This window comes from Drosophila miranda, chromosome 2, assembly GCF_003369915.1.
Source record: "Drosophila miranda strain MSH22 chromosome 2, D.miranda_PacBio2.1, whole genome shotgun sequence".
Lineage (NCBI taxonomy): Eukaryota > Metazoa > Arthropoda > Insecta > Diptera > Drosophilidae > Drosophila > Drosophila miranda.
Window position 1 is genome coordinate 14174071 of NC_046675.1, and position 15800 is coordinate 14189870.

The window sequence follows — 15800 nt, forward strand, 5'->3', positions numbered from 1 at the left end:
CGAACCGGTTTTAATATTTATTCTATATTATATTCTCTGGAACGGCAACGGAAATTGGCGCGCCATTTGAATTTGAATTCTGAGAGTGATTCTGTGAATCGATAACAACAATAATTCGATTGCCATTTTCGATTGCACTGCAACACTTGAGCAGCGCACACACACACAAAAGCAATTGCGACGACCAGGAACAAAGGGTTTAGAATCTTCCATACGCAGGTTTTTTGAAGTTTCGCTCTCTCAAATCGTACTTCCGTGCATCATTTATTCCAATTGATTGCATTTAAATCCTTGTCGCTCATTCACTTTCAAACAATTTCTATTTGGCGCTCAAGTTTGGTGGGACTTGCTCTCTTTTGTTTGGGATTTGCTCTCTATTTTGTGGTTGGAAATCCTCTCTTCGTGGAGAAATTTTTCATCAGAGTAATTTCCCTGCAACAATTGGCTTATTTAACCATTGGCAACATCCAATGAGCAACATTCCGCATACCCTGGGGAAAAGGATGTTATAGAATTGAAAATTTGTTTCGTCATCGTAGGCTCCAATAAAACCAGAAACTCTGTTTCAAAGCTATCACAGCGAAATTTTGCAGCTTATAGTCTTATTAAAGAGACGAAGAATTGTGAGCGGGATCAGGATATTTATACAAGAACTACCTATTTGGCTGGTTCCTACATGGGTACTTTCCGAACTAGCCCTATGGTAAACGAACGCCGAACCACTCAAAGAAGACACAAAAAATGTTGCTCTGTATACTTTACAACCCACCGCGCACCAGCCACCGAACTAGTTCGGTTGGGATGCAACGTCTCACCAGTAGACGAAGAAACGAAAAGCATGAGAAAAAAATGAAGAGAGTAGGTAGCTAAAAATTATGCTGTCCTGCTCTTTTCCTTTCCCTTTTATTTTTTGTATCATTTCATTGCTGGAATGTTCTTTGTGCGGCTGATCAAGTTATTATAATTATTTAAATTTAAACAGTAAGGAAAAGCCTTTAATTAAAAATGTATAGCAAACGGCATTTGCGTAGGCTCAAAAAGGAAATAAGAGACAAATATGCGGCCAAACTTCATCGTGCTAGCGGAGAAACAGTGTCGTGCAGTAAAATAGAAAAAGTTGAAGGCCGCGAAATAAGAGAGGAAATCGAAGAAAATGAAAAAATGGAAAGTGACGTTGAAATAATAAATGAAGCAAGTGAGAATAAAGTGAGCTTAAGTGAAGATTTAAAAGAGCATAGGCCATAGGCCCAGCGAGACTGCGCTGTAGAGTTCGGGTATTAAACAGAAATAGTTTGCAAGTCGCGCCATTTTATAAGTACACTGCGCAAAAAAATCATGAAATAGTTAAAACTGATGGTGGCCTTTATCTCCATTAAAATTTGCAAGAACTTTTATGGAGTTTTGATTGGTAGGCTTATTTGTTTTTTGGTTTATTGTATGCCTATTATACCTGCATTTTATATTTATAGATGCCATAACTGTAGATGCAGGGACTGGATCAGCTGAAGTACAGCTCAGGAAGGCCCTTCAGCTGCAAAAAAAAATAGCACCACCGCGAACAGCAGAACCTAAATTAAGTAAATTTAAAAATAAAAATGGAATAAAAATTTAAATAAAGGAAATGCAGATTATTAACCTACTAGATGGGGTACCCATTGCACTAGCTACTAGACGAGTACCCATTTCACTAGTTTGGGGGTAAACGATTTGGTGTTTGTGTGCATTGTTATGGGTTAGTAAAGAAAGTACCCCTGGTCTGTTAGGAAGTGGTGATATCGCCACATCCGAATTAGTTCCCAGTACTGCTGGGAAAGTACAGAGCTAAGCGTAAAAAGTTCAAGAAATTTAAATGTCTTATCGTCGATAAAATTGATCGATAAAATATACCGAAATATACCGTCTTATTTTATAAATATATACCGCAAATATACCGACGAATTGACGAATATATTTAACGTCACACACACATACACAAAAGCCAGGCAGAAAATTGCAATTGCATTGCGACGACCAGCGAAACAAAACGAAAAAACCCAAACAAATCCGCTTGCAAACTAATAGAACTACAGTGAAGTCGAACTACTTGGTAATCGGATGGCACTGTAATAAAGGCTAGCAACTGTATTGGCAAGGAAAGGCGCACTCTTCGTCGCGCGCGTTGTGGGGAAAAACGCGTTGCGTTCTTTTCCATTTTGTGTGTGTTACCTTACAGCACACACACGCACACGACATACAAACATCCGCGGCCACATACACACACACATACACACTCGCCAACGACAAACACAACGACAGGCGACGACGAGTGAAAGTGTCTCTCCCTCACGGAAGTGCATCTATCTGTGATTTGTATAATAATGCGTCGCGCATACGCAAATTTCGGTTGCACCAAAGATTAACAAGTGATCCTTGGTTCGGACTGGGACTCGGATTTGGATTCGGATTCGGTCAGTGCTCCCAAGTGCGGCAACAAACGAAGTGAAATCGAATGGACGAGCAAGTGGAAAATGCGTTGGCGTTGGCGTTGGCGCACACCAAAGAAATGCTGCCCAAGTGTTCCGATTTGGAGGCGTCAGAAGAGGCGGCACTCAGCTCAGGCAGCGAAGAGGAGCCCCCAGACTCCTCCGGCGAGGCTATCAACGGGGAGCTGGACGCCTCCTGTTACCATGTGAGCATGAAAATGTCCATCGACGCGGCCACACCGCGCCTATGTGGCGAGCTTTTTGTGCCGTTGAAATGTGATGCGCTGGCGGCTGCACTGCCTGTTGCCCTGGGCCCTGCCGACGCCGACACCGCCGAAGATGACGCTGACGATTACGATGTCCCTGCCAGCACGCTTTCCCCCGCCCACGCCCACGCCCACGCCAAAGTGGCTGCACAGCTGCCGTCGCCACCGCCCAACCAGGCGATGCCGGCACGGAGCGGCACGCCACCGTGCCAGCTGTTGGAGCGTCTCAATTTTCCGGAGGGCAACATCATAAACACGTTGCACACGATCCTGGCCCTTCCGCCATTCGATCCATACGCACCGCCACCCAGATCGGACGTTGTCTACAAAGATGTGGTGTCGTTGATGCAATGGAGCCTGCGGGATGACAACGCCATCGAGCTGGAGCTGAGTGACAAATTGTTGCACGAGTGCGAGCACACGAGCAACGATCCCAACGAGGAGGCGCGCTCGTATTTGGTAAGAGGGTTCCGCTCCTCGATCCGCGCGTTGTGTCATCATCACTTATACTCCTGTGTCTCTCCTGCAGATGGCCATTGAGAACATGAGACTGTTCTCGGACGATCCAAAGAATCCGCTGCGCGATGCCGACGGACAGCTGCGTGCAATTACGGTGCGTTGCATGGAACCCAGTGCCTACTCAGAGTGCCCCAGTGCGTAATCCTAATGGATTTTAGCTTTATTTCCAGAATCTTGCCTTTATTTTTGTGAAGCATCGCAAGGATGAGTTCTTCACATTTTGTTCCTGCAAGGAATGTCTCGAATATCGCGAAACCATCATGGCCATCATGATGGATCAATTTAAGGCTGCCCACATGGTGGTTATGCTGCTGGATGTATTAATCAAGGCCTACAGCCCCATGTTGAAGTAAGGGACCACCCAATCATCCGAACCGACCCGATCCAGGCAAAAACCAATACCCAAAACATGTACTCTCTTTGATTTGTAGAAACGATGCTGCCTACAACAAGTTTGAGAAGCTGCTTGAATGCAACAAGGAAATATATTGGATTACCAGCGGCTATCTATACGATAAGAATGCCGAGTATCTTGATTTTATTGATGACACAGCGATCTCCGATAACATGATATTAGTGCTATTCAGCGCCATGTAAGTGAACACCACGCCACACCACAGCCGGATTATTTATTTGTTTACCTCTCCGATGTGCGCTGTCATTCTATCCTCCAGATTGATGGCCAACAATCCGATGCTTTTGCTGCAAATACTCGCCTACAATGTGGAATGCATTGTGAAGGCGTTCTCCGAGGGCATGATTGAGATTGCCCAGAATGTGCAGGAGAACGAGAAGATATCCGCAGAGAGGATGCTGACATGTATGTGGTGGATCTATCCCCTAAATGAATGTATCAATTGTATCTGTCCACCTTTCAGATATACTTGATGGCTACTCGGACTTGAACTGCATCTCACAGAAAATCTCGCTCAGTCTGTTTGCGTTCGAGAATGATTTCCTGCGGAAATTCAAGCTCTCGTGGGTGCTGCTGTGCCAGCGACTGTTCCAGCAGCATGTGTTCTCGCCGCTGGGGGACACCATGCTGGCGTGCATCCTGTCGCTGAAGGAGGCAGCCCCCTCGGTGCAGACGACGGCGCTGATCAAGCGCTACATGCTGTTCGACGAGCACATGCACTCAATCGAACGCCGCTGGACGGACATTTGGATCGAGCTTAACAAGTTTAACTTGTCGGACACGGAGCACGACCGTCGGATGGGCCTCTTGGATGTGTATAACATATTCGACAAGGTCGTCCTCGACGCCACCTCGTTCTCCCTGCCCGACATAAGCGACGACGAGTTCATTGACTTTCAGCGCATCGTCGATCGGCAGCTGGCCTGGAAGAACATCATGGCCTTCACCAAACTGAAGTGGCCCGACGGATTCTACGATCCGCCCAACAAGCTCGTGCACGAGGATCTCTGCAAAAAGTGTAATTCGCTGCTGGAACACCATCACGAGTATGTTCCTTCGCTCTCCGTTTCCCCTTACTGCCATTTGTAATAATGATCGCTTAATCCTTGTGGCAGGAACTGCAAATGCATCACTTGCTCCATTGCCGGCACTCCGCTACGACCGCGGCAGGCTGGCCATTGCGCCAAGTGCACGACGCTTGGGATTGTGGAAAAGGATCCGAAGCTCATGAAATCCAAGATTCTCAGCACCTGCACCAGCGATGAGGCTAAGCACAATGCGGCAACGGCAGCCAGCACCAGTTCGGCGGCCCAGCAGCAGCAGCGCCGCTGCAGCGAACTAGCCGACGCCGCTGTCGACGAGCAGCCCAGTGGCAGTGGCAGTGGCGCGGTATTCCGGCGACAGTCGGAGACCGACGTGCTCCGCACAACATATCACATTGCATGGGCCGTGTTCCAGCATCTGACCACGCGCAAGCGCTACCGACACGAGGCCATCGAGCCTCAGTACTTCTGCGGCGAGAATTGTCGCGTCTCCGCTTGCCAGTTGGCCCGCAAAATTCTTGCCAACCAATTGTCGCCGCCGCTGACCAAGTATCTGCTGCGCTGCTTTCAGCCGCTGTCGTTCACGCGAGAAGAGCTGCGCTCCACGCTGCCATCGCTGATGTTCTTCAACCGCAAGCTTGCGCCGAGTCCCGCCGAGCTGCATGAGCTGAAGAACCAGCACTACGTGTACAAAACCTACTGGACCTTTGTCCTATCCATCTATGCCAACTTCTTTGTCAAGTTCAACTCCAGCAGCACGGACTTCAGGCATCTGGAGCTGCTCAAGGGGGATCTGCGGCTGCGCCTCAACAGTGTCGTCGGCGACAAGGACGATGGGCGTTTCGAGCAGTTTCTAGCACAGGTTATTGGGTAAGCTTTCCCCGAGCCTGCCATCCATGCAATGTCTAAGATACATCTATATTTCTTGCAGATACTCTCCCTTCAAAATCACCGACGAGTAAGTGGTTTAAGATGGTCTAACGCAGATCCGACGCGTGGGGGGTTAATCTTTGCCATCGTCTAGGGTATTTGCGATCGATGAACCCACCTCATGGCGAGAGTTGAGGAGTTGCGTGAAACAATCTTAGAGGTTTATATAGCCAACGCAACTGATTTCCGCCGGCTGGGGCCCCAAACTTGTGAAAAATTGCATGTAACAAAAACATAAACGATCTGAATTGCCTGTGAGAGGCGAGGGTCAGGGAAAACCAACAGTGCGGCAGCTCTTTTCATTTAGTAGCTGTCGTGGAGAGGGATATATGAAGGACAGGGATGGACACTGCCCCCGGGCAGGGTGAGCAATCCCTCGTTCCACACGGACGGTCCAAAGGCTACTGAGGGGCGGAAGAGCTGGCGACCAGAGCATCCCTCAGGCCATCCGACTCGAGAAATGTATTTCAGGCCGAGATATATGGCAAGCCAAGCCTCCTTAGAGCCTCAAAGTATCCCAAAAGACCTAAAGTAGACTGGGTCCCGGGGCCTTTGACTAAAACAAAAATATCTTAGTAAACGTAGCAGGCTGTTGCTTTGGCTTTAAGCTACCTTCAAGGGGGGCTCTGACAGTTGTAGATTGTAGACTGAAACAAACACACGACTTTGCTGAGCTCGAAGCAGGATTATCCGAATTTTTCCAATAATACGTTTGCTCGCATTTACAGTTTCACACTGGGAGATGCCAATATAGAGAAGATGCAGTTTGGAGTCGATCAGCTGATGATGTTACACGACTCTCAGATAATGTAAGTGACCCACACTGCTTTCCCTTTGGGGGCATGGCTTAATCTTTGGTTTTGGTATTGCAGCAAACGCACCAAGCCGGACAGCACCACTGGCTTGGCCGCGTCCAAGTCCAAGGCGAGTGACATGACCATGACGCAGCCAGGCGGCAGGGCCCACGATGGAGGCGGTTCCAAGAAGAGTAAGGAGAAGATGCGCAAATGTAAGTGGCTTTTGAGCTTTCGAATGGAGCATTGATTCTCATCAATGGTGGTCTCTAGGCTGTGCTGACTACGCGGACATTGGGGAGCCGTGCAAGGAGAATCACTCGAAGAAGCGCGTTAAGAAGGAGTGCAGTCATGCGCGCTACAACGAGACTCGCGATCGGCTTCGCAAGAAGTTGTCGCAGATTGTCAACGATCGAAAGAGCAAGAATCGACAAGAGGCGGGCACACCACCCATAGCTGCTGCCGCTCCTGGTGCCGCTGCCGCTGCTGCACCACCACCCAAGGCTAAGCCGAAGACAGAGCCTGAGGCAGCCGCACCCACAGCTGCAGCGAACCCACCAAAACGGCCACCCAAAGCGGAGTCCGTGCCAGCCAATGCCAGTTGCAATCCTAATCCCAAGCAGAACCAGCCGGCCAGTCTGAAGGTGTGCGCCACAGCTCAGCTGCAGTCGAGCTTGTCTCCTCCGGCTGCAGCGCCAGCGCCAGCAGCCCTCAACGAGATGAGGGATGAGGTGAAGCGGAACAACGACAGCTTGCTGTGCCTGCACAGCCTCTGCAAGAGCATACCAGTGCAGCCGGATGCAGCCACATCTGCGGAGGCCTATGCGGAGGACTATGCGGATGGCTATGCGGCGACCGTTGAGGCTGACGATGACGGAGCTGATGATGAAGAGGGGGCTGCTATTGATGGCGAAAGCAACAGCAACAGCTATCCCAGCGACTACACCAAGGAGGAGATGATGAACGACTTTGCCGAGTTCCTGGGCAGCTATACGCGCGAACAGGACCAGCAGCGGTGGATAAATGAGACTTTGAACTTCATCGAGGGCAAGTCGCAACAGCCACAGACCATGAACCCGAAGAAGGCGGCCAAGAAGGCCAAGCAGAAGCAGCGCAAGGAGGAGGAAAAGCGCATCAAGGAGCTGGAGGACCTGCGCAGCCAGTTTCTTGGCATCTACTTCAAAGAGTTCGTCGACAAGTACGAGATGAAGGCTCTGACGGCTGCTGGCGGCCGAAAGCGCGAGAAGAAGCGCATCAGCGAGCTGGAGGCCAACATCAAGAATCTCCAGAGGGCCAAGGGCAAGGTGGAGACGGCCATTCTGGAGCTGATAGCCACCGTGAAGCAGGCCAACAGCGAGTTCAAGTTCTCCTACCTCCCCACGAAAGAGCAGCAGCTGGCCAAGCTAGACGAGATCATCAAAGGGCGGTGCTCCGGTGCCGCCGAGCAGACGACACAACCAGCACCCTCCACGCTCCAGTATCCCGATTTTAGCGGCGGCTGCCCCACCACTTCCTTCTTTCCGGGCCAACAGAACGCTCCTCCGGCCTGCTACGCTCCTTCCCAGCAGCAGCAGCAGCAGCCACCACATAATCACCAACAACAACAACAGCAGCACCAGCAACAGCAACTGTTCCATTCCATCACTGCCGATCCATCGAAGCGGATTGTGACCATTCGACGTGTTCAACTGCCCCATCCAGGGGCCGAGCAGCAGGTGACTGTGGTCGCCAAGGGCAGCTCCCCGCACGAGGACAAGCTGCTCTATACGTTTGTCAACGGGCATATGGTGGCCTCGGCTCACCCAGACTCAGTTGCTGCGGCTCCCCCGCATCCCCAGCAGCAGCAGCAGCCGCCACCAGCTCGCAGCGTTCCGGAGAAGAGTGCCAAGGCCAAAAAGAAAGAGGCTAAGAGAGCAGCAGCGGCGGCTGCTGCTGCTACCGCGGCTGCCAATGCTGCTGCTGCTGCCATTGCTGCCGCTGCTGCTGCTGCCACAGCTGCTGCTGCAGCCGCTGAACAGGAAGCAAAGAGTCAGAACGCCGCAAAGAGCAAAAAACAACAGAAGAAGAAGGGTGCGGCAGCAGTGGTGGGTGCTTCGAGCTCTGCCTCCAACAGCAGCTCCAAGTCCCACACGCCTCAAAGCAGTGCCGTCAACACGCGGGAAAACTCCGTCTGCAGCGTCCAACCGAAGTCTGCGACGAGCAAAAAGTCTGCCAAGTCTGCTCCGGAGGTGAAACCCACAAAACCGAAGACAGAGGCCAAGCCCGCGCCCCTGCCAGACCCTCCAAAAAGACAGAAGCGCGTCAAGCCCAGGCTGGATCAGGGACAGCTTGACAATAATCCATTTAAGTCGCTTCACATGCAGGACTCTTCGGAGGGTGAGTGTTCCACAGACAGTGAGACGGAGGAGGGCCCTGCCCGACCGCCGCCGCCGCCGCCTCCCAAGCCCGTGCCCAAAGCCCATGCAGTGTCGGCGCCGAAGCAGGCGCCTGTTTCCGCTGTCTCTCCAATGGCCAGCAAGCCGAAAGCAGCTGCCACTCCTGCTCCCGTCAAACACGTCAAGTCGGAGGCTGTTCCGCACAAGTCCCAGCTTTCGCAGGCTCCCAAGAACCCGCCACAGACGAGTGTTAATCCACGCAAGGGCACCGCTTCCTCGACCAAGACGGGACAGAGTCAACACCAGCCACAGCAGCAGCAGCAGCAGCCTGGCAAGAGCCAGTCGCAGCGCACTGCGGAATCCTCAAGAAAGCAAAAAGTTCAGGGGCATGCCGATCGACAGCAGCAGCAGCCACCGCAACAGCCACAGCAGCAGCAGCAGTCCCATCAGCAGCAGTCAACGCGCGGTGGACGTGGCAGCGGGAGATTGAAGCCACAGCAGCAGCAGCAGCAGTCGCAACAACACTCCGATTCCACCTCGAATGTGGGAGATCCCAGTGCAGCACCGGTCTCAAAGCGATCGCAGCGCGGCAAGCGGGGACATCGCCAGAAGCAGGGTATGTGCTGGAAACATCCACTTTAGCGGCAGATAAGATATCATTCCTTCTCTTTTCATTCGATAGAAGATCTGTCTGGCATTCCACACAACATGGGCTATTTTAATCCCAACGAAGTTGCCATTCCTCCGGCCATGTCGGCGGCGCCACATGCTCCCGGCAATGCCGGAAGTGGCAGCTATGCGAGCACTCTGGCCCAGCAAATGCAGCACCTGCGCATCGGCAGCACCTCCTCAAAACAACAGCAGCAGCAGTCGCCCAACTGCAGCATTATGGATCAGTTGAATCGCGGCGTTCAGGTGGAGCATCTGTCCCTGCCGCCGGGCATTACGCTGACCAAGGTGGATCCGGCCAAGAGCGAGCAGCTGCGCCAGAAGAGCGAGTCCATCCGTCTGCTGTCCAAGCCGATGGTCGACCAGCCGCAACAGCACCAGCACCAGCACCAGCACCAGCAACATCTCCAACATCATACCTTCCAGCAGTCGCATTTCATGGCTGGGTACTACGGGGCGGCAGGTGGCTCCGGCGGAATGGACAACAACGCCGTCATCATGGTGGAGGCCAATCCACGTCCCAATCGCAACAGCCAGTCCTTTGCCGCCTCCAATGTGGCAGCGGCTGCCTCAGCGGCGAGTGCCAGTGGCAGTGGCAAATCCTCCCGACGCCGCCGTCGCAATCGTGGCAAGTCCGGAAGCGGAAGTGCTGGCGGGGGTCACTCCGGGGGTGCCAACAAGCAGCGGACTGGAGCCGGGGATCAGCAGAAGGCAACCTCAGCCACCATCGAGTCCAGTGCTGGTAACATTATAACCCTCCGCAATCCCATGTTCCATCAGGGCAACGGCCCAGCAGCAGCCGCCGGCAGCATGAGGCCCCCCAATCCGAATCCCATGCCAGCGCCGGGTAAGTGAATCCCCAGCATCCCCTGAAGTATTTACAAACTTATTTTCTGCATTTCGCAGCTCGAAACTTTGGCGGTGGCCTGCCCGCTGCTCCCCCACCGATGGGCGGCATGGATCCGCCTGCGGCGATTATTAAGAATGAGAACGGAATGTTCACCATACGCAACCCGGCCCTGCATCAGGCGGTCACCAATGGCCTGGCCATGGGCGGCTTCCGTCAGTTCGGCAGCAATGTCAGCTACTATACGCCCCAGGAGGCGGCGGCCGAGGCAGCACGCGCCACACAGCAACAGCAGCAGCAGCAGCAACAGCAGGCAGCGGCATCCAGCCACAGCAGCAGCAGCAGCTCCTCGGTGGCAGCGCCTTCCAGCGATTTCTCATACTTCTCCAGTGGTTCTGTAAGCGGCAGTGGCAGTGGCAGTGGCAGTGGCACCAACGGCAACGGGACGCACAACAATATCAGTATTAGCTGTACAAACGTTCCCCTGGGCAGTGGCAGCGGCAGCAGCGGCTCCGGCAACAGCCCTGGACGTCTGATGGGCGAGGCGGCGGTCATCGCCCGTCCAAAGCAGTCGCAAAAGTGCCTGTCCGCCATCGGCAGCGAGCTGAAGCAAAAGACCAAAGACAGCCACTCGACAGGCGCCTCGTCGAGCCAATGGTCCAGCTATGGCCAGCCGCAGCAGCAACAGCAGCAGCCGGAGTACGGGCCAGGCGTAGGCGCAGGACCAGGCGGTTCCGTGTTGCAGGAGAAGTACCAGCAGTCGAGCTATTACAACGGCTTCGATATGTTCTCCGCGAGCCCCTCCCAGGTGCCGTGTGGCGGGCAGAGCAGCGGACAAAGCGAATGCCACATGCATCACAGCTGTGGCGACGACTCTCCGCCGCCCACCATCACTGGTTTCAATTCCTACCTTGAGGGCATACCCAACACCGGGGTCATACGCTACGACGACGCCGCCTTCCTCAAGAACTTGATACCGGGACAGCATCTCAACAACGAGGTGTGTGCCGGCCATTGGGGGCCATCCTATGCCTCCTACAATAAAAACTTTCAACTTCAAATTTACCATCACTTCTATCAGAGTCATCCTCAGCCTCACACCCAGAGTCGTAGACTTCGAGGCCACAGAACACACGGGCCCAAGCCTTTGAAAAAGAACTTGCCCCCATTCTTCTCTTCATTTTTCTCGTCTTGATCGAACAATATCGTACACGAATAAAATAAAAGAAACGGGCATTATAATGCTTTATTCTCTTGTTGCAACTCGTCGAAGAGGAGTGTGTGCTTTTTTGAGTTCCCTTAGATCCTTAGATCCCATTTAAGACCCAAATCAGTGCACCAAGATCTCAACCAGTGATCTCTTCCATTCGCAGGTCTCGATACACAACATCTCGGAGTCGAACTTCACGCGCAACAACACATCGCCAACGCCGCATCGCGTGGAGATCACCAGTGTGTTTGGTAACCGGGGGCACTCTTCCAATGCCAATCCCTACGAGCAGCAGGCATCGCAGACGGGGATCTCCTCCAGCGTCAACTACTGCGATAGCGTGGGTGCCGACTATGGCAGTGGTAAGGGATCAGATCAGATAGGAATGGAGAAAGAGAGGAAAGCCTAACCCATTCCGCCTCCCTTTGCAGATTCCCACATGTTTGTGCAAAGTGGCATGATGCCGCGACTGTCACAGGCGGGTCCCGGTCCCGGTCCCGGTCCGGGTCCGGACTTTGTGTACGACTTTGAGCACGGGAGCCAGCAGTCGAAGCCAGCCAGCGTGGCCAGCGATCTGAACGAATTCCTGCGCCGCAGTCCGCTCAGCCAGCGCCGCAGTCCGCTCAGCCAGCGCACGTCGCCGTACAGTCACGACGAGAATGCGGCAGCTCTGGAGACCTTTGTCCAGAACATGAATGCCCTGCAGATAGCGAGCGATGCCGAGCAGTGCTCGCGTCTGAACGGAACCGGGGGCGGCCCCAATGATGCACTCGTGGCGGATGCAACAGCTGGAGGCGTAGCCGCCGCCGCTGCCTCCTGGTGGTAAACACACAGCAACGGAAGGACCTGGAAGATGATGATCGCATGACAACCACAAAAACAAGAACCCAACGCATCCTTCACACCCATGCCCACGCCCACGCCACGCCCCATTTGCGCAGACATTTCATTGATAAGACGTAAATTAAATTAAAGGAAACGAACACGAAAAGCAGGAAACTGGAAACTGGAAACGCATCCAAGAAATGATTCAAAATGGCTTAAAAGTCAATTTCGATGTTTCAACAAAAAAGAGCAAAAATAAAAGAAAATTTACTTAGATGGAACTCTTGATCTACGATAAGATGTGATAATAATTGGTTTTTATTTTTCAATTTTGAATTTTTCAATTTTTTGCTAGTAATTCTTTAAAAATCTCTTTATACTTAAATCCACAAACGGGATGTTAGGTAGCTGCCAAAATACTTTACGGGCGCACATTCAAAACTCAAAGACAAGGGAGCCGGAGGCATAACTGACGCTGGAGTCCTCCATGTCCAGGCACTGACTGCTCTGGGCATACTGCAGAAACTTGAAGCTCATCTTGTCGTAGCCCTGATCCTGCAGGGCCTTGACGGCGCCCAGCATCACTCCGATGGGATGGCGGCCGCATATCGTATTGTTGTACTTCCTCAAGTACTCGGTGAACGCCGTGGGGCTGAGCGTCTCGATGAGGTCCATACCCTGCTTGTCCAGCTTCTCGATGGACTTGTGTATTTGGCCGCAGGAGCGATCGTAGTAGGTGTAGCTAAAGCGTTGACCCCAATGGCAGAAGTCGGAGGATATCACAAACAGGTTCGTCGGGTCCATAAAGTACGTGGACAGAAGGCTGCCGTACTGCGCCTCCTGCTCGGGATTGAGCGACCCCACCAGAATGGGCACAATAGTGAACTGGTCCTTATAGCTGCAGAAAATACAGTTCTTGATTAGCATACAACAGAGATGCAAGTCTAGTCTTCGGCTTAGGCCGGAGAATCGAAGGGCGAGAAAGGCATCGATCGTAGCCTGGACAATACAAAGAGTTTTCCACTCCTAAAGCAGTTGTATTCGACAGGAAGAAGCACCATCTATGGTGAACGGACTAAACGGACTGAGAGCCACAGACAAAAGAGGGTTCATTGATTCCTCTCTCTTCCAAGCCCAGTATATAATATGCAATGACTGCAGCAGCAAGTGGCCCAAGCGACACCAAGCCGAAGCCGTTTTACACGCGGATTAAAGACAGAAACGCCGCCCACCTTCCTGCCGAGCCTAGCCTAGAAGTCTATAATTATTGAACTCACTCCTCCATGACCTTGGCTACGTAGGGCAAATGCATCTCAATGGAGTGCTCGTCCTCGTCCGTCTTCATGTCCATCCACGAAAACTGGCCCGTCTTTTCCAGCTCAGCGTTGACTGGAAAAACAGATGTAAACTAATGATTCCAGCGGCTGGCAGAGGACAGGAAACTCACTCTGAGTGTCAATTTTGAGATCGTAGAGAGGAGTCTTGTACTTTTTCGCCACGGACAGGGCACATCCGCGCAGACGCACATGATGCGAGGGACCCAGAATAAAGATGCGTTTTCTGCAAGCAAAGAAAACAATTAAAGATGCGGATCCTGCTGCTGCGGATGTGATTCCTTACACAACAACTGGACTGATCTGGCGATAGGCAAAGGCTGAGCAGGCCCCACAGTAGGTATAGCCGGCATGTCTGCAATGGAAGTGAAGTGCCAAAAAGTAGTCAAGTGGGACCCATCCCCTCCTCAATGTTTGACTTAGACTCACGGTGCAATGATGGCACGGGCGGGGCCATGCGACAGCTCTGCGGCGCCCAGCCAGCGATCCAGCTGCCTGGAGAGCTCGGAACCTGCAAAACAAGTGAAACAGATTCAGTCGGCCTGGCGTTGCCTAGCAGCAAACAAACAATAAAGTTCAACACTTCCTGTTCAGTGCTAGAGCAGAGCAGAACTCCTACAAAATAGCAGCGATTGAATATTCTCCTTAAATTTTAGTTACACATATTTTACGACATGGACATAGTAAAGGACAAACAGAGCGATGAGCTGCTAAAACGCATCCAAAACGAACTGACGGCCATTCTAGCGGAAGAGTAAGTTTCCCTTTGTCCGTTTTCGTTCCCAGTTATTTGAGGTTCAGCGATATTCTCTTCATGGCAGGGCAAAAGATCCTGAACGAAAGTTGTCGTATGAAACACTATTGAGGCCCAATCCGCTGCCCATATTTGGTGCCGGAAAGCAAGCAAACGGGAAGCCAAAGAAGTCCGTGACATTCCCCAAACAGCCCGCACACAAGCGGGAGGAGGGCGCAAAGTCAGCAGAGGCACGCCTCGCTAGTGGTGATGCTCAGAAAAAGGAGTCGGATCCATCGACATCATCTTCTTCGGCGTCGCTCAAGGCTGCGCTCGAGACCGGCCAGTGGGATGTCCCGCCCACGGATCGCACTCTTCGAGCCGAGTTCATGGACTCGTCGGCGGCCAAGAGCATCGACGTAGACCTGCAGAAGGTGCAGCTAGAGCTGAAGCAAAGCTACGAGCTGTTCCAGGGCATAGGCGAGAAGTTCCAGTCGATCAACTTCAGCGGTCTCAAGAGCCGCATACGCGACTTGCACCTGAACAGCTCCACCAACGAGATGGGCAAGGTGTCCACCAATGAGTTGCAGAAAGTGTTCGACGCCCACTACGTGAAGAATAGCCTGGACAAATTGACTACGGACGTGAGCCAAGGCTTCCGCCGCCACCCCGGGGAGTTTGGGGACATTCCGGAGCTGAGTACGTTCTTCCAGGCCTGCACGCAGCTGGAGCACGGTCTGGACGCACTGAAGCAGCAGCGCCGGCGCAGCAACGAGCTGGAGAAGCGCCTCTGCTGGGCCACGGAAATTGCATACGATCGCATGGACGAGATACGCAATGCGGTCGGCACCAAGCCAGAATCCAATTTTTAAACTCCATTTTACTCATTCGATGACGTTGGCCCCTGCGACATGATAACGTTATGAGCAATGTTCATTTTGGTTCTTTATTTTATCAAAAAAAAAATTAAATAAAATTCTTACATACGTGTACACAAGTCTCTGTATGTATGCAGTATGTGTGTGAATTCACACGCCCACATATGCAGGCTGACATATGAGTTTTGTTCCTCCCCATATTCCGTTACTGACCTGCATCCGTGTACCAACTGCCTGCGTGGGTTGCTCTTCTGGCTGACATGTCGGCGATGTTGTTCCAAGGAAAGGCTGCTTTAAATCAATTTCAGTAGTTTCTAATTTATCTAGTGCTCTCCTCTCTCGCCGTTCTTGCCTTTCTTTGTGTTTTGCTCTTTTCCTCTTCTTTTCCTGCACAAATGAAATTGATGTCATCGATGTATCGCTGCAGTGCATTCCATTCCTCGCAGGCAGCAATCGAGTACTTTATCGTAATCGATACCCCGGCAGGTATCGTTTTACTT

At 52.2% G+C, this 15800-nt stretch overlaps 3 protein-coding genes and 1 long non-coding RNA gene across 7 annotated transcripts; 3 read left to right on the forward strand and 1 right to left on the reverse strand.

The window, feature by feature from the left end:
- The first annotated feature begins 389 nt into the window (after positions 1 to 389).
- On the forward strand, positions 390 to 1660 carry LOC108154179. Its single transcript, XR_001774939.2, has 2 exons — positions 390 to 1408; positions 1470 to 1660. It is a non-coding gene; the product is annotated as an uncharacterized LOC108154179 (long non-coding RNA).
- A 284-nt stretch (positions 1661 to 1944) lies between these two features.
- On the forward strand, positions 1945 to 12655 carry LOC108154167. 3 transcript variants are annotated; one of them, XM_033388379.1, is made up of 15 exons: positions 1945 to 3187; positions 3258 to 3341; positions 3406 to 3596; positions 3679 to 3840; positions 3922 to 4067; positions 4126 to 4708; positions 4778 to 5575; positions 5637 to 5663; positions 6364 to 6444; positions 6508 to 6644; positions 6703 to 9420; positions 9490 to 10320; positions 10380 to 11320; positions 11694 to 11892; positions 11962 to 12655. In XM_033388379.1, the coding sequence occupies exons 1-15, from the start codon at positions 2489 to 2491 to the stop codon at positions 12354 to 12356; spliced, it is 7992 nt and encodes a 2663-aa protein (XP_033244270.1). In that variant the 5' UTR covers positions 1945 to 2488; the 3' UTR covers positions 12357 to 12655. The 3 variants fall into 3 exon arrangements, with proteins under 3 accessions (XP_033244270.1, XP_017139817.2, XP_033244271.1); XM_017284328.2 differs by having other exon boundaries at positions 1946 to 3187; positions 9487 to 10320; XM_033388380.1 differs by having other exon boundaries at positions 1946 to 3187; positions 3418 to 3596; positions 9487 to 10320.
- On the reverse strand, positions 12646 to 15724 carry LOC108154176 (protein MEMO1). 2 transcript variants are annotated; one of them, XM_033388389.1, is made up of 7 exons: positions 15653 to 15724; positions 15514 to 15588; positions 14119 to 14200; positions 13976 to 14044; positions 13803 to 13915; positions 13633 to 13744; positions 12646 to 13253 (listed from the first exon to the last, which is right to left on the reverse strand). In XM_033388389.1, exons 2-7 carry the CDS (start codon positions 15560 to 15562, stop codon positions 12791 to 12793), a joined length of 888 nt encoding a protein of 295 aa, XP_033244280.1. In that variant the 5' UTR covers positions 15563 to 15588; positions 15653 to 15724; the 3' UTR covers positions 12646 to 12790. The 2 variants fall into 2 exon arrangements, with proteins under 2 accessions (XP_033244280.1, XP_033244279.1); XM_033388388.1 differs by having other exon boundaries at positions 15514 to 15690.
- On the forward strand, positions 14263 to 15386 carry LOC108154172. The gene is made up of 2 exons (XM_017284348.2): positions 14263 to 14443; positions 14511 to 15386. Exons 1-2 carry the CDS (start codon positions 14364 to 14366, stop codon positions 15292 to 15294), a joined length of 864 nt encoding a protein of 287 aa, XP_017139837.2. The 5' UTR covers positions 14263 to 14363; the 3' UTR covers positions 15295 to 15386.
- Positions 15725 to 15800: the final 76 nt, after the last annotated feature.

What these genes read in the sequence shown, in the direction of transcription:
- LOC108154176 (XM_033388389.1), bottom strand. Translation starts at nt 15,562, where the DNA reads ATGTCAGCCAGAAGAGCAACCCACGCAGGCAGTTGGTACACGGATGCA. An exon ending in GCCCGTGCCATCATTGCACC is followed by an intron (nt 14,045 to 14,118) that starts GTGAGTCTAAGT and finishes CTTCCATTGCAG; the next exon opens with ACATGCCGGCTATACCTACT. An exon ending in CAGATCAGTCCAGTTGTTGT is followed by an intron (nt 13,916 to 13,975) that starts GTAAGGAATCAC and finishes CTTTGCTTGCAG; the next exon opens with AAAACGCATCTTTATTCTGG.
- LOC108154172 (XM_017284348.2), top strand. Translation starts at nt 14,364, where the DNA reads ATGGACATAGTAAAGGACAAACAGAGCGATGAGCTGCTAAAACGCATC. An exon ending in ACGGCCATTCTAGCGGAAGA is followed by an intron (nt 14,444 to 14,510) that starts GTAAGTTTCCCT and finishes TCTTCATGGCAG; the next exon opens with GGCAAAAGATCCTGAACGAA.
- LOC108154167 (XM_017284328.2), top strand. Translation starts at nt 2,489, where the DNA reads ATGGACGAGCAAGTGGAAAATGCGTTGGCGTTGGCGTTGGCGCACACC. An exon ending in AGGAGGCGCGCTCGTATTTG is followed by an intron (nt 3,188 to 3,257) that starts GTAAGAGGGTTC and finishes TCTCTCCTGCAG; the next exon opens with ATGGCCATTGAGAACATGAG. An exon ending in TTACACGACTCTCAGATAAT is followed by an intron (nt 6,445 to 6,507) that starts GTAAGTGACCCA and finishes TTGGTATTGCAG; the next exon opens with CAAACGCACCAAGCCGGACA.